The 27,990-nt window shown below is 48.3% G+C and overlaps 1 protein-coding gene across 4 annotated transcripts; it reads left to right on the top strand.

The window, feature by feature from the left end:
* Positions 1–413: 413 nt before the first annotated feature.
* Positions 414–27,489, top strand: LOC142468024 (transforming protein RhoA-like). Of its 4 annotated transcripts, XM_075574082.1 has the most exons (7): positions 414–614; positions 957–1,114; positions 1,480–1,600; positions 2,252–2,352; positions 22,532–22,593; positions 22,875–23,013; positions 27,216–27,355. In XM_075574082.1, the coding sequence occupies exons 1-6, from the start codon at positions 503–505 to the stop codon at positions 22,963–22,965; spliced, it is 645 nt and encodes a 214-aa protein (XP_075430197.1). In that variant the 5' UTR covers positions 414–502; the 3' UTR covers positions 22,966–23,013; positions 27,216–27,355. The 4 variants fall into 4 exon arrangements, 3 of the variants coding, with proteins under 3 accessions (XP_075430197.1, XP_075430199.1, XP_075430198.1); XR_012788570.1 differs by lacking the exon at positions 22,532–22,593 and having other exon boundaries at positions 416–614; XM_075574084.1 differs by lacking the exons at positions 22,532–22,593; positions 22,875–23,013; positions 27,216–27,355 and adding an exon at positions 21,614–22,517 and having other exon boundaries at positions 416–614.
* Positions 27,490–27,990: the final 501 nt, after the last annotated feature.

Here is a 27,990-nt window from a genome sequence, read left to right as displayed (position 1 = left end):
TGTGGGGGAGTCCCAGTGACATGGGAAGGGTTATGGTGCGCAGAGGTGCGGTTGTGCTGTGCATGTAGGTGACGGAACTCATGGGGTGAGTGTTTGTTATTGCGGATGCGCTTTTTGTACTGGCAGCCTTTGCGCATGCGTTGGCTGATAAAATGTAATCGTTGTGCCTGGTCTGCGCATGCGCGCCGAATATAACGTCCTGATGAGCGTTTGTGACGGGTTGGTGATCTGTTCAGCGCATGCGTATACTGGCTTTATGTGTTGCTTGTCCGGAGGCGGTGCATGCGCGCTGAATATTATGTCCTGATGGGCGTACGTTCCCGCATTCGCGATGTGTTGTGCGCATGCGTGCTTTGCCGTGCAACTCAGGGTACGTGCGGTCTGTTCTACGCATGCGTACACTGGCGTTCTTTTCAGGGCATGCGCGGCCACTAGAAGCGCAGTCTGCGCATGCGCTAATAGTAACTGCTACTATGTGACAGCGGCAACAAAGATTATAATTATGAGACTGGAGCTGGTTTATGTAATTACTGAGAGGTTTGTAGGAGTCTGTTCGCAAGTGCAAGCAAAGCAGTGCTGGGGTCCTGTGCAGGCCCCTCTGGCAGGGAGATGGGGTGAGGGGCTGTCCTGTGCAGGCCCCTCTGGCAGGGAGATGGGGTGAGGGGCTGTCCTGTCCAGGCCCCTCTGGCAGGGAGATGGGGTGAGGGGCTGTCCTGTGCAGGCGCCTCTGGCAGGGAGATGGGTGAGGGGCTGTCCTGTGCAGGCCCCTCTGGCAGGGAGATGGGTGAGGGGCTGTCCTGTGCAGGCCCCTCTGGCAGGGAGATGGGGTGAGGGGCTGTCCTGTGCAGGCCCCTCTGGCAGGGAGATGGGTGAGGGGCTGTCCTGTTCAAGTCCCTCTGGCAGGGAGATGGGTGAGGGGCTGTCCTGTGTGTGACATCTCGCCTGTTCTTTTGCAGGCATAACAGCCATCCGGAAGAGGCTTGTGGTTGTGGGAGATGGAGCGTGCGGAAAGACCTGCCTCCTAATTGTGTTCAGCAAGGACGAGTTCCCGGAATCTCACATCCCAACCGTATTTGAGAACTACGTAGCGGACATTGAAGTTGATGGCAAACGGGTAGGAACCCGGGAACGGATACCAGGCGGCTGGGGACGTGGAGGTCCATCTGGAGGTTCACTCTGTCAGAGCCTTGTGCATTATTAGGCTGTGGCCAGGGTGACGCTGAGCAAATTCCTGCGCATGCTCGGCGCTTAGCTGCTTGCAAAGTGTACACCCAATTGAATTTCCCTCTCGCTGGCGCGTCACGTGAGGGAAAACCAGATCCGTGATGTCATGGCCGAGCCTCACTCGCACCTAGCCGGCTACAAATCTCCCAGCCGAGCATGGAGCGTAACGTCACCGCACATGAGCGCCAGCGCGCCCGCTCCCTGCCTGGCCGCAGCCTTATATATGGACGCTTCTGTTCCTTCCTCTGCCACTAGGTGGAGCTGGCCTTGTGGGACACAGCCGGGCAGGAAGATTACAACCGGCTGCGGACCCTATCCTATCCGGACGCCAACGTTATATTAATGTGCTTTTCCATCGATACCCCGGACAGTTTAGGTAGGAAAGATCGATTGAATCGCTGACACATCACTGCACTTGAACGCTCTCCATCCGATCAGTACTTGGTTATGTTAATGTAGGCATATAAAATACTAGAGTACAATCTCCTTCAGTTGAAGAACAAACAGCGGGTCTCCAGAAGATACTTTTTGAGATAGACCTCTGGAGAGCCGCTGTTTATTCTTCAACTGAAGGAGATTTTACTCTAATATTGATAGCGCCCTTACCGGTGATGGACGTGCACCCGAGGCATTTGTGCGGGAGTCCAGTGAGGGCACCTTTTCTCCAAGCTTGAATATGAAATACTTCAGCATGAGTTGCAGTGAAAGGGTTAACCTGTTCCCCTTGTCCCCGAGCACATTTCTCTCCTAGATTTGCCGTCTTTCCTTAAACAGTCGCTGTATCTGCTTTTATTCTCCGACCCTGTGTTGTCGCTGACGTTACTGTGTGTGAGATCCCCTCTCTCACTATCGTGTGTGTGTGTGTGTGAGCGAGCAACATCTCTCCTGTGCACAGACACTGATGTTAGTGTGTGAGATCTCCTCCGTCCCTCTCTCCTGTGCACAGACACTGATGTTAGTGTGTGAGATCTCCTCCGTCCCTCTCTCCTGTGCACAGACACTGAGGATTGATTTATTTTTGTGATAGAAAACATCCCTGAGAAGTGGACCCCGGAGGTGAAACATTTCTACCCCAATGTACCGATCATCCTGGTGGGGAACAAGAAAGACCTGCGTAACGATGAGCAGGTCTGTACCCCTCCTGCGTTTCTCTTCTCCCTGCTTCCCAGGGTACATATTTCTAAAGGTGCTGCTGCCGCTAACTCAATCCCGCAGGGCATGACATCGCAGCTTCCTATTGGCCTGTGAGACCTTTAAACGGCCATATTTAGTGCCCAGCCAGAGCGGTTACCGGCTGTCCCTTCAGAGGTAAGGATCTCAGGAAGCTAAGGGTTTGCAGAGCTAAAATGAACGTCTTTCTGAAGACCACCAGCTTCTTAACTGGGACAACAGCAAAATCTACACAAACCTGACAATTTAAAGGGAGCCGATCCATGGCCTACCAGTTCTTAAGTGACTGGTGACACAAAATGGCCACAGTGTCGGAGTCTCTGGCAGCCAATAGAAAGTTGCAATGTCATCGAGGGTTATGTTGCAACCTTTTATTTGTGACCCCGCAGACATGGCACAAAAAGCTACATATCTCAGTACACAGGTTCCCCGGGGAGGATTTCTTTTTAGTGTGGGCTCTGAATTAATGGGGGGACCGCTTTTTATTAATGAGGTGCTTGCTACCTGTAACCTTGGCCCACCAGGCCCCTGTCAGAGTGGATATGGATATACGCTTCTCCTCTGCAGAGGCTGACATCACAAAAGTGACTGAACCTTTAAAGCGGAAATTTGCTGTGTCCCACGTAAATATAGATTCTCTCTCGCTATTCTCTGAGACTGGCAACATTCCCACTTCAGAGATACTAAGCCCTGAGCAGCAGGCCACCAGGAGCTGATTAAAATGGCTGCAAGAGATAAACTTCCAAACCACGGAACTGAAAACATGACGTTGTTACATTAAGATCCCCTCGTTAAGGCTGAGCCCGTATGTAACCACAGAAGTTAGATTTAGAAGGGTTTGTCTTTAGTTTCTTTGGTTACATGTTTTCAGCGTATTTATTATGTGTTACTTTACGTTTGTTTAACCATTTGGCTGCCAGAGGGTCTGCAACTGTGAAAGCGTAGAAATAAAATCAATGAGTCAAGGGTTCAAAGTAACAAGTGAGTTTATCAGTACCAAGGTACAATTGGGAGAAAAGAATTCAAAAAGAACTCAAGCCTCTGAAAACATATTGCTTGGTTTCACATTTTTATACATTTCAAAATGAGTAATACGCCCTTTAAGGGGGCTGGCTTAGAGATAAAAACTATATGATGACCTATACAAAAATACATATTGATATCTAAATATGCTGCATACGCTATATTCTTATCCTATAATTTACCATAATGTGGGCCTCTTGACCTTGGGACATAAAGGAGTTACTCTGTCCAGCCCTGTGTGTTACTGTACCTGTCAGATAACAGAACCTAAGGTCAGCAGAATTATCTAAGGCAGGAAAAACCTCTCTATGATTGCATTTTCAATTCTTGCATGCCTCGTAGGAATTACACAAGGGCTATAGTTACATACAGGAGCGATACTTTTCAGAATCAAACATTACAGTTCATATACAAATAAACGGATAAGCATTCATACAAGCAAACACCCAGAAAATGGCGGTTAGGCCAAAATGGAGGTGATGATAGCCACACACAATCTTCACAGTCCTCTCTTTTTATTCTTAAAACATGGTATTTTAAGGATAATTCAGATAAAACTCAGAAGCGTTGCACTGGCCTGGAGGGTCCAAATTTGCATGGCTTTGATAGTTCTGGCAACTCACAGAGCTGCTGGCTATCATATCAGCCAGGCTGGTCTTTCTGCCATCATCTTCATCTGTATTTCATTGAGGAGAACTGACTTTTCCTTCTGAGATTGCATCTTCCGTGGAGCCGTCTTTGATCAGTGGCATGGCCTGGGTAGAGGGTGTTACATAGCTTTGCAATATAGATGTACTGCACATGACACAGACATACAAAACAATCAGAACTGCAAACACACAGACAATTCCATTCATCAGTTTCACTCCTAGGAAACCAACCAACTTGGTAATTCCTAACGGATCCCATCCCTCATCTCCGCCTTTCCTTAACCTCTCCTGTATCTCTACGATCTTCTCTAGCTCATGCTCAATCTTACCACTTTGATCTCTAATAAAAACACAACATTGCTCTTTAACGAGGGCACATACGCCCCCCTTTGATGCTAAAATATAGTCTAGAGCCATTCTATTCTGTAGGGCCATTAATCTAATCTGTACCTGTTCCTGGTTGAGTAAATTAATGGATGTAGTTGTATGATTAAGGACATCATCCAGTATATCTGTAAGTACATTGAGCCTGTCATATAGCAACCCAACTCCTACATTAGGAAATAAGCTAGCCCAAAATTGTTCTTTCCATAGACTACTTTTCAACCCCTGTGCGTTGGAAGTGGCTCTGCTATTCCTGATCCTGCCAGTGGGTAATTCTTTAGTCATTGTAAAGGCAGATACAATTGTTCCTAGATAGCAGGACCCTGTCCAACCACATGGTAATACTCTGTAGGCCCATTTCCCACAAAGCCAATACACTCCCCTTGGTAAACTAGAATTTGTGAAGCACTTTTTACTATCTTAATTAAAACTGAAAAATTAAGGCCACATCCTCCCTGTAAATTTTTAGTTCCAGGCTGTAAATATATGTTTACACAAGTTTCATTAGTTGGTGGAGGCACCTGGCCCATAAATTGATTGTTGTTCCCAGTGTAATTTATGTAAAATCCACCTACAGGAACCTCATTTACCAGTGGAATTCGGTTTAAAAGTTTAGAAAAGTTCCCTGTAAACAAATTCAAATTGACATTTCCTTTTCTAAATTCGGCATTAGTATAAGGCAGCGTTTCCCAAATGGTGGGTCGCGACCCGGCACCGGGCCACAGAACCAAAATTGCCGGGTCGCAGTGAGGCTGGCCGCGCGGTGTCTCCCGTCCCCCCCTCCCCCCCGCTCAAGTTAAAAAAAAATGGTGGCGATTCCCCCCGCGGTCCCGCGCGCTGGCGCAGGGCAAGCAGAGCCCGCTCCCTTCCTCCCCCCCCCGCTCCCAACGTGGGACGGAGGAGGAAGTACCAGCTCCTCTGCGGCCCGCAAGTTACATGGGAGAGGGTGGAAGTACAAGCTCCTACTGCGCCCTGCTTCCCCCCGCGGCCAGCTTCCTGAGTTCACCTCCCGTGGCACCCCCTCCCGAGCCCACCTCCCGTGCCCCCAAGCCCACCTCCCGTCCCAGGCAGCAGGGGATATCGGGGGCAGCAGGGGAAAGCGTCCGGTGGCAAGGTAAGTCACCCCACCCAGTCAATGCCTCCCACCCATGTGTCCCTGGCCCCCTCCCACCCAAGTGTCCCTGGGCCCCTCCCACCCACCCAAGTGTCCCTGGACCCCTCCCAACCCAAGTGTCCCTGCCCCCCATACCCAAGTGTCCCTGGCCCCCAAACCCAAGTGTCCCTGGCCCCCTACCAATGTGTCCCTGGCCCCCAAACCCAAGTGTCCCTGGCCCCCTCCCAATGTGTCCCTGGCTCCCTAGACCCAAGTGTCCCTGGCCCCCTAACCCAAGTGTCCCTGTTCTCCTCCCACCCAAAAGTGTCCCTGGCCCCCACCCACCCACCCAAGTGTCCCTGGCCCCCTCCCACTCACCCACCCACCCAAGTGTCCCTGGCCCCCTAACCCAAGTGTCCCTGGCCCCCACCCACCCAAGTGTCCCTGGCCCTGGTTGTCTGCAAAATGATGTGACCATAAAACAATAAACATTACAAATGTTGCAAAACCGATCATCCCTAGTACTGCCTTATCATCATCTGGATGACGTAGGCTGATCTGGTTTAGCGGAGCATACATCTTAAAAACACACTCTAAAGCATAAAAAATAATATCAAGTCCTGAAAAAAAAAACAAATTGTTAGTTTAAGACCGGGCCTTGATAATATTTAGTCCAGAAAAAACAAATTGTTAGTTTAAGACCGGGCCTTGATAATATTTAGTCCAGAAAAAACAAATTGTTCGTTTAAGACCGGGCCTTGCCTGAAGTCTTAATTCCTCGGTGGTTAAATGTTCTAGGATTATTGTGCCTAGATACACTAACTGTTGGTCAGTGGTCAGGGAAAACCCCGTCAAAACACTGGATTGATGATTCTTTGTCTTTGTTAGCTGTTTACGGTGGTGCCGGCACTATTTTTACGTGAGTGATGTGTATCCACGAAGATAATTCAGCAACTTTTACTGCAGTATTGGTGGTGAGTAGTACCTGGAACGGTCCACGCCACCTGGGATGGAGAGCATTTTTGCGTCGGAAATGTTTGACCATCACCCAGTCTCCTTCTTTTAGATGATGCTGCTTTGTATTCTCCTTAGTAGACTGTGTGGCCTTCACCTGAGAATGGAGAGACTGAAGCAATTGCATTAATTTCACACAGTAAACGCTAATTAAATCATCAGTCATAGCATGATCATGCATCAATAACTGTAAACTCCCTGCAGTAATTATGGGTCTACCCATCAGGATCTCGTGAGGTGTTAATTTAGTTTTGCCTTGTGGAGCGCTCCTTATTGACATAAGCGCCAAGGGCAGCGCGTCTGACCAGTGTAATTTGGTTTCAGCACAAATTTTGCTGATCTTATTTTTGAGAACTCCATTGGTTCTCTCAACTTTCCCTGCACTCTGAGGATGATATGGGCAATGTAGATGGTAAATAATACCCAACACCTTAGCCAGCTCCTGGACTATAGCGGCAGTGAAATGTGTTCCTTGGTCTGAAAAAATGTGTTGTGGAATCCCATATCTAGGTATGAACTCCTGTAGCAGCTTCTTAGCCACTGAGCATGCATCCGCGTGCTGACAAGTGTATGCTTCAACCCAACCTGAAAACATGCAAACAACTACCAGTACATATTGGTAATGCAGCTGCGAGGCATTTCGATAAAATCGATTTGTAAATTGCGAAAAAGACCTTGGGGGCACAAGATTTTACCTGTACCGACTGGAGCATGTTTGCCAATATTGTGAAGCTGGCAAATATAACACGTGGAACAAAATTCCTCTACTTTAGGCCCAATATTAGGGGCAAACCAGTCATTCCTGTTGGATAACAGCATACTCCCCTTATGTGAATGGGCCAACCCATGGGCCATTCGCAAAATGTATGGTTCCAAAGAGGGGGGTAAAACTGGTTTGTTATTGGGGCCATACCAAAGATCTTCTCTACATTGATAACCCTTGGTTGTCCAGTCCTGAACAACCTCAGCAGTTAATTGTTTATAGAAAGACATAAGATCTAATGGTACTGTAACTGGTGTGTCAGTGGGTTGGGTAGTTATAGCATATGCCTGCACATATCGCCTTCTGGCCGCCTGCTTAGCCATGGAATCGGCAAAAGCATTGCCTTGTGAGAGTGGGTCAGTCGAGCTGGTGTGGGCTGCAACTTTAATTACAGCTAGTGAGTGAGGGAGGAGTAGGGCCTCCAATAATTTTTTTACCTGCTGAGCATTGTGTATTGGGGAACCTGCAGCTGTGATAAATCCCCGTAGACGCCAGAGGGCGCCAAAGTCATGTACAACTCCAAATGCATTTCGTGAATCTGTGTATATGTTTACCGTTTTACCCGTTGCTAGGAAACATGCACGGGTTAAAGCAACCAATTCTGCTATCTGAGCAGAATAGTGAGAAGGGAGAGAGTTGCATTCCAGCACTTCAGTGCTGCTTACCACAGAATATCCTGTACACCTTGTACCGGTTGTGTCAATAAAAGAGGACCCATCCACAAAGATCTCTAATTCAGCTCATGTGATAGGGACCTCAAACAGATTGTCCCTGACATGTGTCACTGTGTCTGTGTCAGTGATACTGTCATGTGGCAGACCTGCGTCAGGTGATGGTAACAGTGTTGCTGGATTGACTGTAGTGCATCGATGTACGGTTATATTTTCAGAGCCCTGTAATATAATCTCGTACTTAGTTAATCTACTGTTAGTGAGCTGTGTGGATCTTCGTAGAAGTAATGTGGATACTGCATGTGGTACATGTACCTGTAAGACATATGTCCATGTACAATAGCTTGAGCAGTATCAACAAGAATTGCGGCAGCCGCCACAGATCGGAGACACGGCGGGAACGCCTGTGCCACCGGGTCGAGCCTAGTACTGTAGTAAGCCACGGGACGCTGTCGGGTGCCATGGGTTTGATTAAAACTCCTGAGGCATGTCCCTTGTGCTCGTGGCAGTATAAGGTAAAAGGTAATGTACAATTGGGCAAGACCAATGAAGGAGCTGATGTTAAACTCTTTTTTAGCATGCAGAAAGCTTCTTCAGTCTCCTCAGTCCAAGGAACTGGTTCAGCTACACCTTTACGTGTTAGCTGCTGTAATGGGTCTGAAATAGCTGAAACATTGGATATCCATTGTCTGCAATATCCGGCCATTCCTAGGAAACCTCGGACTTCTTTCTGTGTCCGTGGCCTGGGCACACACTGGATAGGCGTGATTCTATCTGGGTTAATTGAGCGGTGACCTGGTGATAAAATTTGACCCAAATACAGTACTTTTGATTGACATAACTGTAATTTCTGCCTATTGACTTTGTGACCTTTTGTGGCTAGGGTATTTAATAATGCCACTGAGTCAGTTTTGCAGGCTTGCAAAGAGGGCGAGGCTAACAATAGGTCATCTACATATTGTATTAAAACTGACCCTTCTGGTAAATGTACATCCTGAAGGTCCCGCTGCAGGATTTGTGAAAATAAGGCAGGGCTTTCTGTGTACCCTTGTGGTATTCATGTCCAGGTGTATTGATGACCTTTATATGTGAATGCAAAAAGATTTTGACTGTCTTTGTGTAATGAAATGCTAAAAAATGCTGAAGACAAATCCGCTACTGTGAAATAGACAGCTGTTGGAGGAATGGATGACAAAATGGTGACTGGGTTAGGGACCACAGGGAAAATTGGTTTCACAATGCACAAACCTATACTTTGGTGGGTCGGAGTGGGGTTTTATAACTGGTAGAATTGGTGTGTTACAAACACTGCTTGTGGGGATTATAACCCCTTCTTGCAATAACTCCTCCATAATAGGGGCTATACCCTGTAAAGCATTTCTGCTGAGAGGGTATTGTCCAATTCTGGGGAGGACTGCATTGGGAAATAATTTAACCCGTACTGGTGCAGCAGACCAGACGTACCCAGTACTGTTGCCAGGAGACGCCCATAAATTATGAGGTAGTGGTTCTAAAATGGCGTCATAATTTTCTATGGTTAAATTATACAAACAGATATTATCTTGCTGGGGGCAGGTGAAAAGCATAATGGACTCTTCATGACCTGGTATTTGTAAATACACAGATCCGTCCAAACGGCAATCGATGGTACATTGTAACCTGCACAATAAATCTTTTGCCATCATTAAAAATTTGTGTTGTAAATCAATATCTCCGATTGTCAGTGCTAAGGGGATGGATAGTGGGTGCGGTATCAGTTTGTTACCTACTCCCCTGACCATTATGTGTGGTTTGTTACTGATTTTAAAACGAAGAGCAGTTTCCTTTGAAATAGTGGAACATGAGGCTCCTGTATCCAAAAGAAACTGTACTGGTTTACCATCCAAAAGGACGGTAATATTAGGGCCAGTACTGTCAACTGGAATAGAGGGGTAGTGTGTAATGTGCAGTCTGAAAGGTGAAAGAATTCTGTCCTGTTCTTCTGTCTCCTCACGTCATTCTTCATACCCTAAATTGTACATATTGTCAGATGGATTGTGTGGGGGTGGATTCTGAAATCCTTGTTGTCTGTTTTGATAATTGTCCCTATTATTGTATTGCTGATTGGAATTATTTCTTGGTGCTCTGCACCTCTTGACTGTGTGTCCCAGTTTACCACAATTGAAACACTGTACTTGGGACCAATCTTTTCTCCCGCCATTCCCTCCTTCATTGTAATCATTATAATTCCTATTACCCCTCTGCTGGTTATTTTCCCGCCTTTGCTCATTACCTCTATTGCCTTGAAAAAAAACAGTCTGGGCTTTCATTAATTCTTCTTGTTCCCTTTCTCGTGTTCCCTTTCTCCTCTCTTCCTTCTCTACTTTATTTCTCTCAAAATGTGCGGCGGCTGCAATAACTTCCACCATTGGTTTGTTTTCCCATCCTAGGAGTACTCTAGTTACACCCTTGGATATCTCAGGATCTAAACCCTTTATGTAAGCTGCCACAATAAGAGGACCTGCATTTGCTTCAGTGTCCCTTATTCCCCCATAAGCAGTAACAGCAGTAATAATTTTGTCTGCAAATTCTTTCACTGTTTCCCCCTTCTTTTGTTTCATAGAATTTATTTTTCCCCAATTAACCCGCGGTGCAAAGGCTGCTCTTAGTGCTGCCAGAACATCTGTCTGTAACCTGATTCTCTCATCTCGTAATCTATGTGTGTTTTCAACCTGTGCCCATGGTGCTCCCGCTGCTCCTTCATTGTCATCATATTGTTTTACAAATTTGCCTCGCTCTGTTTAATATCTTCCTCAGGTCTGGGAAACTGTGTTTTTAAAGCTAGTATTTCTCCTGGTGTCCAGGGGATGTATATCTGTGGCTGGCGACCTTCAACTAAGTTCCCTGTCACTTCCCTCATTGGCATAACATTAATGTTTTCTGGGGGAAGACTTACATTTTCAGGGGTCAAAACTGGGGGTTGTTGGCTTTGTGTACGGGATGCGACTGGGTCATCAAGAATTTGATTTCCAGGGCTAAGTCTGGGCATAATATTGCAAGCAAGATTGGTTAGTATATTGTTAAGGAGTCTCATGCTCCTTGGGGTAGGTGGAGGGCTTTCTGGGCTGTCAGATGAAGGTTTGGGAGTTTTATGTTTGGAAGATTGTGAGGGTCCTGAGTAGGCTGGGGGTGGTGTATCATCAAAATCAATCCGACGGACAACAAAAGGTGTGCCGGGAGGTGTTGGTGTAAGCTGTTTGGACACCTCAGACTGTTGAGGGGGTTGTGGTGGTGTTTGCACAGCGGTGGGTACAATAGAAGAAATAATAGGAGCCAGTACAGGGGCGGTAGGCATGATACTGGGAATACTGGGAGTAGGTGCAGGGGCAGGAGGCAACAGGGCAGGTGGTACTGTAGGGGTACACATGGCCGGGTCTAAAAGGAAATCTATCTCTTCTGTATGATACACTTCTTTGGGTTTCTGTATTGTTTCTTTTTTTTTTTTTTTCAACTTAAATTTTTTATTTTGTTCAGATAATAATATACATACAGTACAGTGAGTATGGTAACGGCAAAGTACAGGTTCGGCTTACTGTATGTGCTATTCCCGGTTGTGAACGATTAGACATCTACAGACAGACTGGGTAAACAGACAGACAGAGGGGCCTCATGCCAGGGGGTGGAAGGGGAAGACAATGGGGGGGATGGGGGTGCGGGGTAAGTTTCTCCTCATGTGGTTCCGCCTCTGCCTCACCTTCGCTGGTTCTCTGCGTCTGGGGAATCATTGCGTGCCCCGTAGGACAGCCGCATAACAGCTTCTATGCCCTATTCGCTCTCTTATAGGTCCTACCTGGGGGTCTCGGGGGGGGGCTATCTATGTGTGTCTTGGGTGCCGCCCTTGGGCGTTCCCTCATGAGAGAACGCATTTTCTCCTATTAAAGCCAAATTGTGGTCCGTTCCACTCCCAGGATGTCTGTTTGGGCTAACCACGGTAGCCAGACTTTTTGAAAATTTTCACCAGTTTCGTTGACCAAACTTGTCAAATTCTCCATCTGGCAAACTGACCAAATTCGATTTCTAATGTTTGTAATTGGAGGAATTGTATTTTGTTTCCATCGTGCTGCGATCTCCCCCCTAACCGCCATAGCAAAGTGAGCTATCAGTTTGTTTTCTCCTTTGGTGAACCCATCTGCTGGTCTGTTCAGGAGGAACAGCCATGGGTCTAATGGGACGGTGTTACGCCGATGCTCGCCACAAACCGGGACCGGACCGCGGGGCTGAGGTGGGGTTATATAATCACCGACCTGAGTCCACGCAGACTGATCCGGAGTGCGCAGTTCATAGTCGTACATCGCAGGGTCAGGATTGGAGAAGGCAGCATCGTCGTTAATGAAGCAGGAGTTCGGCAATAGGAAATCAGGAGTGCCCCGCTTCAGCTTAGGAGCGTGAGCGCGGGGGTGGCTTCTGCGCGAGGAGCGGCCTCGGCCCATGACGCCGATCTCAGCAGGAGGAGACAGCAGGCTGGCCGAAGTTCACCGCAGGGCAGCGTCGGGAAGAACCAACGCTTCAGCGCAGAAGTCCAAGGCAGGTCACTGCAAGAGGATCGCAGCAAGCCGCAGGAAAGGAAGGGTAGCCACTGCTAGGAGGGAATGCAGCAGGTACCGGTGCTGGCAACACGCTTCAGCACAGACGTCCCGGGTAGGCCACTGCAGGAGAATAGCAGCAGGCCAGTGCTGGCATCAACGCTTCAGCACAGACGTCCAGGGCAGGCCACTGCAAGGAGATAGCAGCAGGCCGCAGGAAAGGAAGGGTAGCCACTGCTAGTAGGGAATGCAGCAGTACCAGTGCTGGCATCAACGCTTCAGCACAGACGTCCAGGATAGGCCACTACAGGAGAATAGCGGCAGGCCACAGGACGGGAAGGGTAGCTACTGCTAGGAGGGAATGCAGCAGTTACCAGTGCTGGCATCAACGCTTCAGCACAGACGTCCAGGGTAGGCCACTGCAAGGAGATAGCAGCAGGCCAGTGCTGGCAACAACGCTTCAGCACAGACGTCCAGGACCAGGCCTCTGGATACTCAGGAACTTGGAAGGTAAGAACGCTAGGAGAGAGGCCTGGGGTGGTTTGTGGCAGAGACAGTAACATAGAGGTAGGAATAGTTATGCTCGGCGCTGGTTCAGAGCCAACGCCTAGAATATAAAGGGCGGAGATCCAATCACAGGAGGAGGGTGTGTGAGAATTCCTCCAATGAAAGAACACAGGGCAGAAGCTGCAATGAGAGGCAGCACCTGTGCCATAGATTGCCAGAGGAAGCTTGCAACTGCACAGGTCTGCACGGCAATAGTCAAAGCCAGTAGTGGATTCCTTACAGTACCCCCCCCTTCAGGTGAGACCTCCGGACGAACAAGATCCATCACAGATTTGGGGGACATGGAATTGTTCCTAAACCTCCTTAGGCGAGAGGTGGCGTTGAAAGCCCATAGTTTGTTGGGATTCCTTACAGTACCCCCACCACTGGGTGAGAAGCCTGGGTGAACAGGACCATTCATAGGTCTGGGAGACATTGAGTTGTTCCTGAAGTGTCTCCGGCGAGAATTAGGTCCACAATCCAGATGTACATTGGCGAGTGCCATGAAAGACAGCGGTGCTACTGCAGTTCTTGGTACATGGACAATGGGACCTGAGGGCTCCGGAATGGGAACATCGGAAGGACAGTAGCCAGGTGTCCGGTGCGTAGTAATAGTCCAAGAGTACGGGACACAGAACACAGATTGTCGGACAAAAATGGCAGAGGGACCTTCAGGGAAGGCAATGTCTTTGGTGAAATCAGCACGGAGGAAGTTGCGAGAGTCTTTAGCTTCCAAGGAATTCCGGGTGGTGGTTAGCAAGGGAATGGGGCGGGAGGGTTCACTACACACTATTGCAGCGGTACTTTTGATACCAAGCAGGGTTGCTATCCCAAGCAATTTGCGAGAGTCTGTAGCAGTGTGTATGCAACTCATGGTACTGGCAGTTGAAGAAGGATCCGCTTCCTTTGGTTTGTGATCTTTAGAGAGAATCAAATCCGAAATTGTGGCCTTGGCGAAGGACATAATAAGCATGTCTATACCCATAGTGGACCCATAGAGAACAGGAACGGACGCTTCAGGTAAAGCGACGAGGTCCAGTAAGGGTGTCTTCGTCTTAGGGAGAGGCCAATTGCCATACAGAACGGGCACTTTGGGCACCGCACAGAGACCTGCGAGTAAGGAGTCTGTTTGAAAGGTGAGAAAACAGATTTTATCCAAAAAACAAGGCAGGCGGTTACGCGGTGCATCAACCTTAGGGAAAAAAGTCTTGGGGTTAAAGCTGGGTGCCTCCAACACAGAGAAAGAAGACAGAGAACTAGAGCTTGGCTTCGGAGTGGAGGTCCCAGGTACCCAGGTTTCACATGATACTGTGGGAGAAGCAATGCAAATTGTTACTGTTTTAAACATAGGGTCTTTAACATCGGTAGCTCCAGGCACCTTTTTGAGAGGTAACCCTAGTTTTGGGACAGGACAGTCAATAGCAAGTACCCCAAGTATTGTGGAAGACACAGAGAAAAATAAGTCCATTTTAAAGACGGGATCTTCTGAAAAAAGGGAACGTTCCAAATGCGATACCCCTGAGTTCGTGGTAGTAGACATACAGTCAGTAGTGGATACCCCGAATACTGTGGGCGAATCAGCGTGAAACAGTATTATTACAGGAATGGGCATCCCAGACTTAAAGTCATTTTTAATCATCCCGGAGGCTGTGGCATGATCCGTGAGAGAAACTGGGGTAAACTCTCCAACAGACACAAGGGACATCTTGCTTGTTACAGAATTGGGTCCCTGAGAATCCCTAGTGAGGGCATCAGACTCCATGGGAGACTTAGTGACAGGGGTTTTGGAACTGATTAAAGGAATTGCAGGTATCACAGATTTAATAGGAGAAATACCTTGCAAAACAGAAATTTTAGTAAAGATGATAGGCATCACAGATAGGACAGACAGAAGTAAGCTAGGCAAGGTTGCTTCTATAACAGAAGATTTGACAGCGGCAAAGCTTAACTCAGCGGCTGCTGGAGAACTTTTAACTACAGTGAGAAGGGACTGCAGATTTACAAAGTCAGGGATAAAGGGAGTCTCAAACTTGAAAGCCTGATCCTTCAAAAAGAAGGGCCCTAACTTTAATGGTACTGAGAGAGCAACAGCAGATACGCTGATCTCAGTAGGGGTCACTTGGAAAGGAGCATAATATGTACTGTTTGCTTTAAACCCTAGGATTTGAGAAAAGGAGAACTCAGACAGTGCAAGTGGGGCAACCACGACTGTGCTGGCCTCTGAAGTGGGTATTTGGGAAAGAGTGTCTGGGACATCAGAAACGACAACAGATTCCACGAAAAGGGGTCTATGCTCAGAAGCAGGGGTCTCAGCTCTCTGAGTGGCAGACGGGGTGAGTGAAATACCTAGGAGTAGGGATTCTGCGAACAGGTTTAGAGAAACAAACGGCTCCAGAATACTTTTTACTGGAGCCAGTATATTTGCCGAGAGTTCAGGGGGCATAACCCCGAGAATTTTAGCCGAGTCAGAGGACAAAAGGGGTTGATCCTCTGAGGCTAAGGAGGTGTCCCTGACTGACGAACTAAAGGGATCTACCAAGGAAGGTTCACAGGGCTGACCTGCAGGGGTTAACATAGGAAAAACCCCAAGGGTTAAATTACTCTGTACCTGAGAATCAGAGAAATAGAAGCTAGTCTCCGAGAGTGGGGTCATAGGGGGTTCTGCCTCTTGCCCTAGGGACCTATCATTAGACTGCGGAATACTAGGGTTAGCAGTAGGAACCTCACAGAGCAGACTAGCAGGGGTTAATACAGAAAAAACCTCGGAAACAGAGCTTAGAATTTTTGGTTTAGGAAAAGAGGGCAAACAGGATTCATTCTCTGGTGCTAGGGAAGACACACTGACCTGGGTACTGCAGGGATTTACAGTAGGGAACGCATAAGCCTGACTAGCAGGGGTTAAGACCGAAATAACCTCAGGGACAGAACTTAGGGAGGTTAACTCAGGATTAGGGAGCGTGGCAGCTTCTTCCTTAGCGGGCAGCGACAGAGAAATGGTTTGACCATTCTTAGGAGAGAGAGGTAACCCCACAGGTTTAGTAACAGGACTGGCAGCACAGAGAATCTGCCAAGCAGCAGCATAGCTGGCAAGGAGGGGATCCTGTTCTATTATGTGAGTGTCTAGTGTTGAGGAAAGTACATGGAGTGTATCTTGAGACTGGGCCAACATGAGGAGGGCGCTCTGTTCTACTAGATGAATATCCAGTGATGAGGCCAGGGCATAGATTGCCTCTTGGGCGTCGGCCAGTTCCATAGGGTTCACATTATCCCAGGTTAAAGGGGAATCAGGGGAGCGAATACATTCGGCTAGAGACTGTTTTAAGTTCAGGATACAGTAAGCCTTAATAAAGAGATCACAACGGCATTGTCTTTGCAAAGGGGTTAAACCTTCATAGGTAAACATTTCATCCATCAGGGGTATTACTTCACACAAATACTGGCCTTCATAGTGGGACTGATACGCAGGCCGGGACATAACTTCAGTAGGTAAATTGCCATCCCCCGCCACGGCGCGGTCCGGTTTTAATGGGCCGAGCATACTGTTACGCCGATGCTCGCCACAAACCGGGACCGGACCGCGGGGCTGAGGTGGGGTTATATAATCACCGACCTGAGTCCACGCAGACTGATCCGGAGTGCGCAGTTCATAGTCGTACATCGCAGGGTCAGGATTGGAGAAGGCAGCATCGTCGTTAATGAAGCAGGAGTTCGGCAATAGGAAATCAGGAGTGCCCCGCTTCAGCTTAGGAGCGTGAGCGCGGGGGTGGCTTCTGCGCGAGGAGCGGCCTCGGCCCATGACGCCGATCTCAGCAGGAGGAGACAGCAGGCTGGCCGAAGTTCACCGCAGGGCAGCGTCGGGAAGAACCAACGCTTCAGCGCAGAAGTCCAAGGCAGGTCACTGCAAGAGGATCGCAGCAAGCCGCAGGAAAGGAAGGGTAGCCACTGCTAGGAGGGAATGCAGCAGGTACCGGTGCTGGCAACACGCTTCAGCACAGACGTCCCGGGTAGGCCACTGCAGGAGAATAGCAGCAGGCCAGTGCTGGCATCAACACTTCAGCACAGACGTCCAGGGCAGGCCACTGCAAGGAGATAGCAGCAGGCCGCAGGAAAGGAAGGGTAGCCACTGCTAGTAGGGAATACAGCAGTACCAGTGCTGGCATCAACGCTTCAGCACAGACGTCCAGGATAGGCCACTACAGGAGAATAGCGGCAGGCCACAGGACGGGAAGGGTAGCTACTGCTAGGAGGGAATGCAGCAGTTACCAGTGCTGGCATCAACGCTTCAGCACAGACGTCCAGGGTAGGCCACTGCAAGGAGATAGCAGCAGGCCAGTGCTGGCAACAACGCTTCAGCACAGACGTCCAGGACCAGGCCTCTGGATACTCAGGAACTTGGAAGGTAAGAACGCTAGGAGAGAGGCCTGGGGTGGTTTGTGGCAGAGACAGTAACATAGAGGTAGGAATAGTTATGCTCGGCGCTGGTTCAGAGCCAACGCCTAGAATATAAAGGGCGGAGATCCAATCACAGGAGGAGGGTGTGTGAGAATTCCTCCAATGAAAGAACACAGGGCAGAAGCTGCAATGAGAGGCAGCACCTGTGCCATAGATTGCCAGAGGAAGCTTGCAACTGCACAGGTCTGCACGGCAATAGTCAAAGCCAGTAGTGGATTCCTTACAGACGGGTTTACCTGTAATCTTATTCAACCAGTCTTTAATTGAGTCCCAGACTGGGACGATTTTGGGGCATGACCACAGCATGTGTAACAGATCTGCCTGCTGTCCACATTGTCTCGGACACAATGGGGAGTAACTGGGCAGGAATTTAGCTAGTTTTGTGGGAGTGTGGTACCATCTCATCATTACCTTATATGCGTTCTCCCTTAAGGTTGTGCATATAGAACTTTTGGAGGTCGCCGTCACTATTTTTGTCCATTCCTCAACCTCTAATTCCTCTTCTAGGTCTGTCTCCCAGTTAGTCATGTATCTTGTTTTGTCCGTCACTGTCGTATTAGACTCGGTTACCTCTTTGTACATCTGCGATGTGAGTCCCGCTGTGAGTCCCGCTGTGGATGTCCCTGATCGACAGAGCTTTTCGAAATTTGTCATGGGGGTCTGTGGCTGAACTTTTTGATAGAACGCCCTGATCTGGAGGTATCTAAAGATCTCGGCATTAGGGATGTTATGGTCAGATTTAACTATTTCGAATATTTTTATGCCTTGTCTCCCCTCCAGATCTACCAATCTCTTAATTTTTTTTAGTTTCCAGATAGTGAATTCCGTACTGGACTGGCCCGGAGCAAAGAGTGGGTTGTTCCATAGTGGCGTCATACCCGACGCCCTGCTAGTCAGTGCGCATTTGAGCCTAGTACCCTCCCATATCGAGAGCGAGTTGGTCATCGAGGATAGCGGCAGTTTGGTGCCTCTACGCACCTTTTTGGGGTACCAAATCAGATGCTCCAGGTCTAATGGGGAACATGCCTCTCGTTCTAACGCGACCCATCTTTTAGAGTCTGGGTTAGTGTGCCACTGCACAATTTGACATAATTGGGCCGCCTTGTAATAGGACAACAAACAAGGTACCGCTAGCCCTCCCGCCCCCGTATGTTTGCGCATTATTTGTTTGCTCACCCTCGCCTTCTTTCCTCCCCAGATAAATTTATCTATCTCGGTTTGGAGTGAGAGAGTGTCCTTCAAGCCTATTGGCACTGGTAGGGTTTGGAAAAGATACAGTAGGCGAGGGAGCAAATTCATTTTAACGCAGTGGATTTTGCCAATCCATGAGATTTTATGTTTAGCCCACCTTTTGATGTCCTCTCTCAGGGTCCGCATCAGTCGTGGATAGTTTGCCTGATAAATTGTGCTATATGTCTGGGTGATATTAACCCCTAGATATTTAATTTGTTGTTGTTGCCAGCGGAAGTTGAAGTTTATGGCAATTAGCTTTTCAACATGCTTGGGGAGATTTATGTTAATAGCCTCCGATTTGCTCTGATTTTGAACCCGGAGACCCTATTGAAACGCCCCAACAGATAGAACAGGTTTGGTAGAGAGGTAAGGGGCCTGGATATTGTCAGGAATACATCATCCGCATATAGTGCCACCTTATACGACTGGTTTCCGATGTCAATACCTGTGATGTCTTTGCTATCCCGTATCTGGGCCGCCAGCGGCTCCATACACAGTGCAAAGAGGAGGGGGGAGAGCGGGCATCCCTGTCTCATTCCGCTCTTAATTTGGAAGGGATCCGAAGCGAATCCCTGATGGGTAACCCTTGCCGACGGGGCTGAATAGAGAGCGAATATAGCTTTTATCAATTTGTCTCCCATGCCAAACGCCCCAAGCGTGGCTTCCAGATATGGCCAGTCTATCCTATCAAACGCTTTTTCCGCATCCAGACTAAGCGCCATAACTGGTATAGATTTGGAATTGGCTATCTCTATCAGATCAATGATTCGTCGGGTATTATCAGATGCTTGTCGACCCTGGATAAATCCGACTTGATCTGGGTGCACTAGTCTGGGTAGGATGAGACTCAATCTATTGGCCAATAATTTGGCGTAAATTTTGATGTCCGAATTAATCAGGGATATAGGTCTGTAACTTTTACAGTCCTGGGGGTCTTTCCCTGTCTTATGTATTACTGAAATGGACGCTTGGAGCATCTGGCTAGGGAATGGGGACCCGTTCAGCACTTGATTAAACATACGGAGGAGATATGGGGCCAATTGTGTCCTGAACTTTTTGTAATAAAGATTCGAGTATCCGTCGGGACCCGGGGCTTTAGAGGGTTTCAGGTTTTTAATAACCTCTGATAATTCCTCCATTGTAAAATCTCTACCTATCACCTCTCTATCTGACCTGCTCAAACCGGGTATGTTTGCATTTTTCAGGAAACTCCGTAGGGCCTCCGTTGTCCCAGTAGATCGGGCAACCTTTTCCTCATCGTATAATTTTGCGTAGAAGGCTTTAAATTCCCCTACTATATGCTTGTTATTGGCCGTGACCCTCCCCCCCCCCCCCCCCCGTTTCCCGCCACAAGGCTTGTATGTTATAATTATTTGTTTTGGAGTTAATCATGTTAGCCAGCAAGGTTTCTGGTTTGTTTGCTTTTTCAAAGAATCTTCTCTTTGACCAACTTAACAATTTCTCGGCCTGGGAGGTAAGGAGTAGGTTCAGTTTAATCTGAGTGTCTTTAATTTGCTGTAGAGTCGCCGCATTTGGTGTTCGTCTATGTTGTTCCCAAAGCTGCTTTAACTCTGCTTGTTCTTTAATAATTTTTGCGTTGCTTTCTTTTTTCTTTTGGGCTGCCATACTAATCAAAACCCCCCTCAGTGTTGCTTTATGTGCCTCCCAGAGGGTTATATGTGAGTCAACGCTACCTTTATTTTCTCTAAAGAAGTACTTGATCGCCTCTTTGATCTTTCCTTCCAAATCAGGGATCTTTAGAAGGGAATCATTTAATTTCCAATTTGCTCTTGGTCTTTCCAGTCCTATCTGAGTGCACCTTAGCTCGATCGGTGCGTGATCAGACCATGAAATATCATGGATCCCAGAATGAGTGATCGCGGGGACCAGTCTACTAGATACAAAGAAGTAATCGATTCTGCTAAATGAGTCGTGTGGATGTGAGTAGAAGGTGTATAACCTTTCTAGCGGGTGAGTCTCCCTCCAAGCATCTATTAGTTGTAGGTCTTTTAATCCTTGTTCTAGCGCTGAAGGTCGTGTTTTGGTTTTGTGACTATGGGGACCTGACCTGTCCAGGGCTGCATTCATAGCCGTATTGAAATCTCCTCCCAGGATTATAGCCCCTTTGCTAAATTTTTTAAAAACGTCGAACGTCCTCGTGAAGAAGTCTGACTCATGGGCACTTGGGGCGTATATCGTTGCTACTGTTATTGGTTGTGCATTTATGGATCCTATGAGCAGCAAGAATCTGCCGTCCTGATCTTTTTTCACTTTATCCACCACTAATCCTACCCTATTATGGATCAAGATTGCTACACCTCGCTTTTTTTCTGTAGCAGAGGATAGAAAGACCTGTTTGTACTGCTTGTCAAAGTATTTGGGAGAACTAGTGGTGCTGAAGTGTGTTTCCTGGAGTAGTATAAAGTCTGCCCCCTTTTTTTTGTAGTCTGTGAGTGCTATCTTACGTTTACATAGGGAGTTTAGACCCTTAGTGTTGTGTGATATAAAAGTTAAAGGCATGATGGTGCTGGGTACTGACCTTGTGCTCCGAATGCTACCTTCTGATATGTCGGACCTCTACGGAGCCGTTTCTGTTCCTCTGCAGTTCTCAGCTCTTTGCGGGGCGTCAGCAGAGGACCACTTGTATAGGAGACAGTATGGGGTCGGGTAGACACTTCGGGTACATGGGACACAGAAGGAAAAAAGAACACATAAAACAAAAACATCAGTGTGGGAGAGTAGTCGGTGGCATGGGACCACTTTCTCTCCCTTGCCTGTGGGTTGGTGGATCTCTGGATCTCGCCCTCTGTCTTCTGCCTCCTCCGCAGGGCCGTATTGATCCACCTCTTCCCCAGGACTTCCTCAGGATCTAGGGCAACTGCCCCAGCCCAAGAGTAGACGTGCACGGCGACTTTGGGACCGCCGTCCCAGCCGACAAACCAATATCTTTATTAGTCCAAACTGTATTGGTAAATATTTTCAGGTATCAACAAGTCAATGAAAAACCTCAAATGCACAAACCTAACCTATTAACTTTAAATACATCAACGAGACCCTGCCTCCCCTTCAACTCCAAACTATCGTGCCACTTGGAACAGCTGATCCTATTCTTGCCCTATGTTATGCCCTTGATCCCCCTCATGTCTTTATGGTATGTCCCTGTCCCATCTGAGCTTTGCCACCAGTGCTGCCCACCACCTTGCTATGTCTATGCATCCCCCTCTTTCTCTGGGTCCTTCTACCCTCACTTCCCTTTACTCCTCTACTTTCTGCCCTTAAACCCCTTCCTCATCTTCCCCCTCCCTCCCTGTTGCCAGCTCCCCTATTCCACTGCCCCCCCTTCCTGATCTTACATCCCACTCCTCTGCTAGCTCCTTAACATCTTCCCCCCCCCCCCTAATCCTTCCGACCCCTACTCCTCACCTTCCGTGTTGGTGTTGCCCCTCTCTCCTGTAGCCTGACCTACTCCTCTCCTGGCGCTACCCTTTGGGCTCTCCTACACTAGGGCCGGTTCCTGTGCCGCTTCTCCCAGCCTATCTTAAGCCCTCCTCCCTCTCCTGCTGCTGCTCGTTGCGTCTAGGGTGCTTTGCTGCCGCACTTCCGCCTCCATCCTCTAGCTCCCACCCCTTCCGGTTCATCCGCGGTGGTCGCCATCTTGGATGTGGCTCTGCTCCGGACTCCTGTCTCTCTCGCGAGATGTGGTGCCTCCTCCCCTCCGACGTCATCCGTCTCCGCCTCTTTCGCAGTTGGACTCCGGAGCTGCTCCAAGATGGCCGCTAGTCTCTGGATGCTGCCGTCGGGCTTCAAGGTAAGTGTGGCAGGATTTGATTCGGGCCTAGGCGCTTCGGGACATTGTTAGGGATGTAGCTGATGTAGCTGATGGGAAAATCGTAGGGGTGACCACAACGGGTGGCCTGTTCGAGTGGGGAGGGGGGTCAACTGTAACTGCTAGTGAGCAGAGTGTCTCAGACAGTCAATTTAACGGGGGCTGCGGGTTTGCCTGTTTTTGTCAGATCTACCTGCCTCACGCCATGATGGGTCTGGTGCTGATCTGCCTCCCGCCATTTCTTCTGTAATCTTGTCCTGTAGGCCCAGCTTAGTAAGGAAGTCCCCTCCATCTTCCGCCCTCCGTATCGTCGTAGATGCCCCGTTCCTGGAGACTAGGAGGCCAAACGGGTAAATCCACCGGTATTTAACCCCTTCATCCCTGAGGATTTTAGTGATTGGGGTAAGTTGCTTCCTTTTCAGCAGGGTGGTGGGGGAGATATCCTGAAATACCTGGATTTTGTGTGATTCGAATGTGGGGTTGTTACGAGTCATTTGACAAAAGGATTCCTTTATTTTGAAATAATGGAAGCGAGCAATAATGTCTCTCGGGGGGTCTCCCTGCTGTGGCCTGGATCTTAGGGCTCTGTGGCAGCGGTCTAGTTGAAGCTCCTGTGTCGACTTGTCAGGTATAAGCTGGGTCAGCCACCGACCCACGAAGTCTTCCGGATCGGGCTCTTCCTCTGAGACCCCCCGTATCCTTACATTGTTGCGTCGCTCCCGGTTCTCTGAGTCCTCCTGTTTGTCTAGGAGGTCGCGGATGGTGTCTTTGACTTGAGACAGTTGCCTGTCCGTTTTATGGAGGGACTTGATGGTTGAGTCGAGCTTCCTTTCAAGGGAGTCCGTGCGGGCTCCAATGCTGCCAATGTCTGCTCGCAAGGCTGCCACCTCCGATTGTAGGCATTTTTTGATGTCAGCACAGAACTCTTGCATGTCCCGTCTCCGCATAATCTGGTTCCCGCGATCATTGTCCCCTTCTTCCTCCGAGTCTGATCCGCTTGGCGGGGGGCCCTCATGACTTTTGGCGCGCGCCTGTTCTCCCTTTCCAAAGTAATCAGTCAGCACCGTGGAGGGGCGCTTTGAGCGTGTCCCCTTCGACATCCTGAGGGTATCCGGGGGTTATGTGTGCGATTTTGGTGAAAATCGGGTAGGTTTTAGTGCATTTATTATTTATTTCTTGTCGGCTGAGAACGGAGCTATGAACTTAAGCGTCCATTCAGTCCGTTGTCGCGCATGCGCATCTGTATTGTTTCTTTTACCCTCACAGGGTATAAAGATGTTGTGACTAATTGTGATGCGTGTTTTTCCCATTGTACAAATGTACCCCATTCATCTTTGCTGACTGCACTAGCATGCAATGGCGGTCCCGGCTGCGGCACAGATTGGTCCCGACTTGGGAGTGAGACGGCTTTCATTGGTAGGTAGTGTTACCAATGAGAGCTGCATCACTCCCGAGTGCTAACAATGACAGTGCGCTGCGCTTCCTCCTGCGTAGCAGCATAGGCTAGCCTACCACTAGCTGCCTGCTGTGGCGCCAGGCGCACCCACCCACCTCCGTCCCGGTCCATCCACCTCCGTCCCGGTCCACCCAGAGTCTATTTTTGGCGTTTATAGCGCCGTAAACGTACTTTACGGCGTCATAAATGCCAAAAACAGCCCAGGACTGCGAGTGATCCAGGCAGAGCCGCCAACAGAAATCATGGGGCCCAGGACAAATGAAAGGAGCAGGCCCCCCCCCCCCCGAACCCATAGCGCCCCCCCCCGAACCCATAGCGCACCTACCACGAAAAAATATCTTTTAGAGCGCAACTTTTACTTAACTGTTTTCTTATTGTACTACAGAATAAAACATTACAATGCAAGCTGTTTATTTTTATATTTTCAACAAAAGACATGTGTCTGCCTGCCTGGGTGGGTGAGTGGGTGAATGACAGTAGAATGACAGTGGGTGGGTGAATGACAGTGGGTGGGTGAATGACAGTGGGTGGGTGAATGACAGTGGGTTAGACAGTGACTGGGTGGGTGGGTGGGAGACAGTGGGTGGGAGGGTGGCAGTGACTGGGTGGGTGGGAGACAGTGACTGGGTGGGAGACAGTGACTGGGTGGGTGGGAGACAGTGGGTGGGTGGGAGACAGTGACTGGGTGGCAGTGACTGGGTGGGTGGGAGACAGTGACTGGGTGGGTGGGAGACAGTGACTGGGTGGGTGGGAGACAGTGACTGGGTGGGTGGGAGACAGTGACTGGGTGGGTGGGAGACAGTGACTGGGTGGGTGACAGTGACTTGACAGTGACTGGGTGGGTGACAGTGACTTTGTGAGTGACAGTCAGTGAGTGGGTGGGTGACAGTGACAGTGGTTGACGTTGACAGTGGGTAATGGTGACAGTGGGTAACGGTGACAGTGGGTAATGGTGACAGTGGGTTATGGTGACAGTGGGTGACAGTGACAGTGGGTGACAGTGACTGGGTGGGGTGACTTACCTTGACCGGGTGGGTGCAGCTTGTCGCCGGACGCTTCCGCCGGGAATCGGCGCCATTTTTTTAAACTTTTTTTTTTAAATTTATTTAATTAACTGTTGCTTGGCCGTGCAGGGGGCCCGGCCTGACCCACGGGGCCTGGGAAGCAGTACCCTTTGTGCCCCCTGTGCCCCCCCTGTTTGCGGCCCTGGATCCAGGGGGGGGGCAAGCGCCCTCCCCTTGCCCCCCCCTGCGGACGCCCATGTGCACTAGGGTCCTTCAATAAAGTTTTTCTTAATGAATATAGAATATTTAAACTAAAAGTGCCATCTTGTGGCCAGCAGTAGCAATTGTCAATATCTCTAACTGCATGTTCCATCCATAGCTTATTATACTTTCGAAAATTATTTTTGCCATAAAGTCTACACATATTTTCAAGGGGCGTACCCTTCGCCGGCGACTGAGAATGTAGGTTCCCCATAATTCTCCTGTATTACACCGATCAACGCCAGTCGATCGTGTACCAATAAGGTGCCCACTACTTGGTAGAATAAAGAGCTAAGGAGCAGTGGTATTAAAAAAATAAAATAGTCACCTGTTGTTCTTTAACAAAATCTTCTCTTCCAAGTTTTTTGAGACTTATCACCTTATTAACTATTATACCTTCTGAGCCCTGAATTGGCCTGCCATTTAGCATAAGGTATAATCTGACCTATCCCCGATCAACGCCAGTCGATCGGGTACCAATAAGGTGCCCCACCACTTGGTATAATATAAGTAGAATATAGAGTTATGGACCAGTGGCACAAAAAAAAAAAAATAGTCACCTGCTGTTCCTTAACAATTATTCTCTCAACAAGTATAGGGGACTTTCCACCTTATTAACTGTTACACCTTCTGAGCCCTGAATTGGCCTGCCATTTAGCATAAGGTGTAACCTGAGTTTATGGCAATAATATAAAACAACAACAACAATACCTGATCAGTATATTATTGATAAACTCACGTGAAACAGGGTGTCCCGTCACTCAGGTAGGTTGCCCATAAAGAACAAACTGTCTACAGATTACTCAAACATTTAATCTACTGGCTTTTTTTGTTAAAAAGGATAAAGCCTTACCTTACTCCAGGTGCGCACGTTTGAGTAATGTAGCAGTTGCTCCGTCTGGGGTCTCCTGGTCCCGAGGTGTTGGGTCCCTATTCAAGGCGCCATCTGTGAAAGCGTAGAAATAAAATCAATGAGTCAAGGGTTCAAAGTAACAAGTGAGTTTATCAGTACCAAGGTACAATTGGGAGAAAAGAATTCAAAAAGAACTCAAGCCTCTGAAAACATATTGCTTGGTATCACATTTTTATACATTTCAAAATGAGTAATACGCCCTTTAAGGGGGCTGGGTAAGAGATAAAAACTATATGATGACCTGTACAAAAATACATATTGATATCTAAATATGCTGCATACGCTATATTCTTATCCTATAATTTACCATAATGTGGGCCTCTTGACCTTGTGACATAAAGGAGTTACTCTGTCCAGCCCTGTGTGTTACTGTATCTGTCAGATAACAGAACCTAAGGTCAGCAGAATTATCTAAGGCAGGAAAAACATCTTACGATTGCATTTTCAATTCTTGCATGCCTCGTAGGAATTACACAAGGGCTATAGTTACATCCAGGAGCGATACTTTACAGAATCAAACATTACAGTTCATACACAAATAAACGGATAAGCATTCATACAAGCAAACACTCAGAAAATGGCGGTTAGGCCAAAATGGAGGTGATGATAGCCACACACATTATCTCTATCTTCACACAACGCATTGCTCTGCACAGTTACTGGCGCCTCTGTTGGGGAAGGAGACTGTTTTAGACCTGTAATGTGTTTCCTATGTAAGTGCTGGTAGTTGGGAAATAAAATTGGACATACAGCGCTGCCGGGTACCCCTGCACCCAAACTATATAGGATGAGAAAAGAGGCTCATACTGGGATTCAAACTGATAACACCTACTTCAAAGGCACTAACCCCTGCATTGCAATTCATTGTATCTGTCGGTCTGTGATGTATTGGCTCGTAATGTAGTATCACACCGTTCTCCGGAGAGCCGCTCGCCATGTTAATCGTTCTGCCGTTCTTTCCGTCCCGCAGGAGCCGGTGAAGCCGGAAGAAGGCCGGGACATGGCCAACCGGATCGGAGCCTTCGGATACATGGAGTGCTCTGCGAAGATGAAGGACGGAGTGAGGGAAGTGTTCGAGATGGCCGCACGGGCAGCCCTGCAATGCAGGCCCTGAAGGAAGAAATCCACGGGCTGTTTTATCTAACGGAAAAACACCACGTAACACGACAAAAACCCATCCTCACACTCCTCGGAGAGACTGGGGAGCCAGTCTATGAAGAGGGGAGCTCCAGGCCATCTGATAGTCACGAAAAATCCTTGAAGTGATGGTTATTAATCTTTTGGGTTCTTACCGGCCTTTTTTTTGTCTTTTTTTGTATTTCATTTATTCTGTAATGAGTTAAGAGACAAAATTAAAAAAAAATCATCTTGCTACCAGTATTTAAATTCTAACGTTTTCCCTTTGATATTGTGACGGTAGGGGACAGCCAGCCTCACATAATAAAGATGAAGTCCGGCTGGTTGTCCCTAAACCGTGTGTAAATGGCCACCTCTGTGAGGCTCATTCTGGCCTGAATGTTAAGTGTTTGGTGTAACCTCTTCCAGCAAAGAGCTTTATCACTGTGTGATAGCTGGAAGGGGGAAACTGTGTGTCTTGGGGACTGGGTTTGTAAAAGCACTTTATTACTTGTGTTAGTGTGTTCCCCGCACAGTTAGCAAGTCAGCACTGTATTTTGTGTTTTAGTATTTCTCGGTGTGTGGAGCCAATAATTCACTTAGCTGGGCTACAGCCAGAGAAATACCGG

The sequence above is a fragment of the Ascaphus truei genome, chromosome 17, assembly GCF_040206685.1.
Source record: "Ascaphus truei isolate aAscTru1 chromosome 17, aAscTru1.hap1, whole genome shotgun sequence".
Classification (NCBI taxonomy): domain Eukaryota; kingdom Metazoa; phylum Chordata; class Amphibia; order Anura; family Ascaphidae; genus Ascaphus; species Ascaphus truei.
This window is presented reverse-complemented; position numbering and strand designations above follow the sequence as displayed.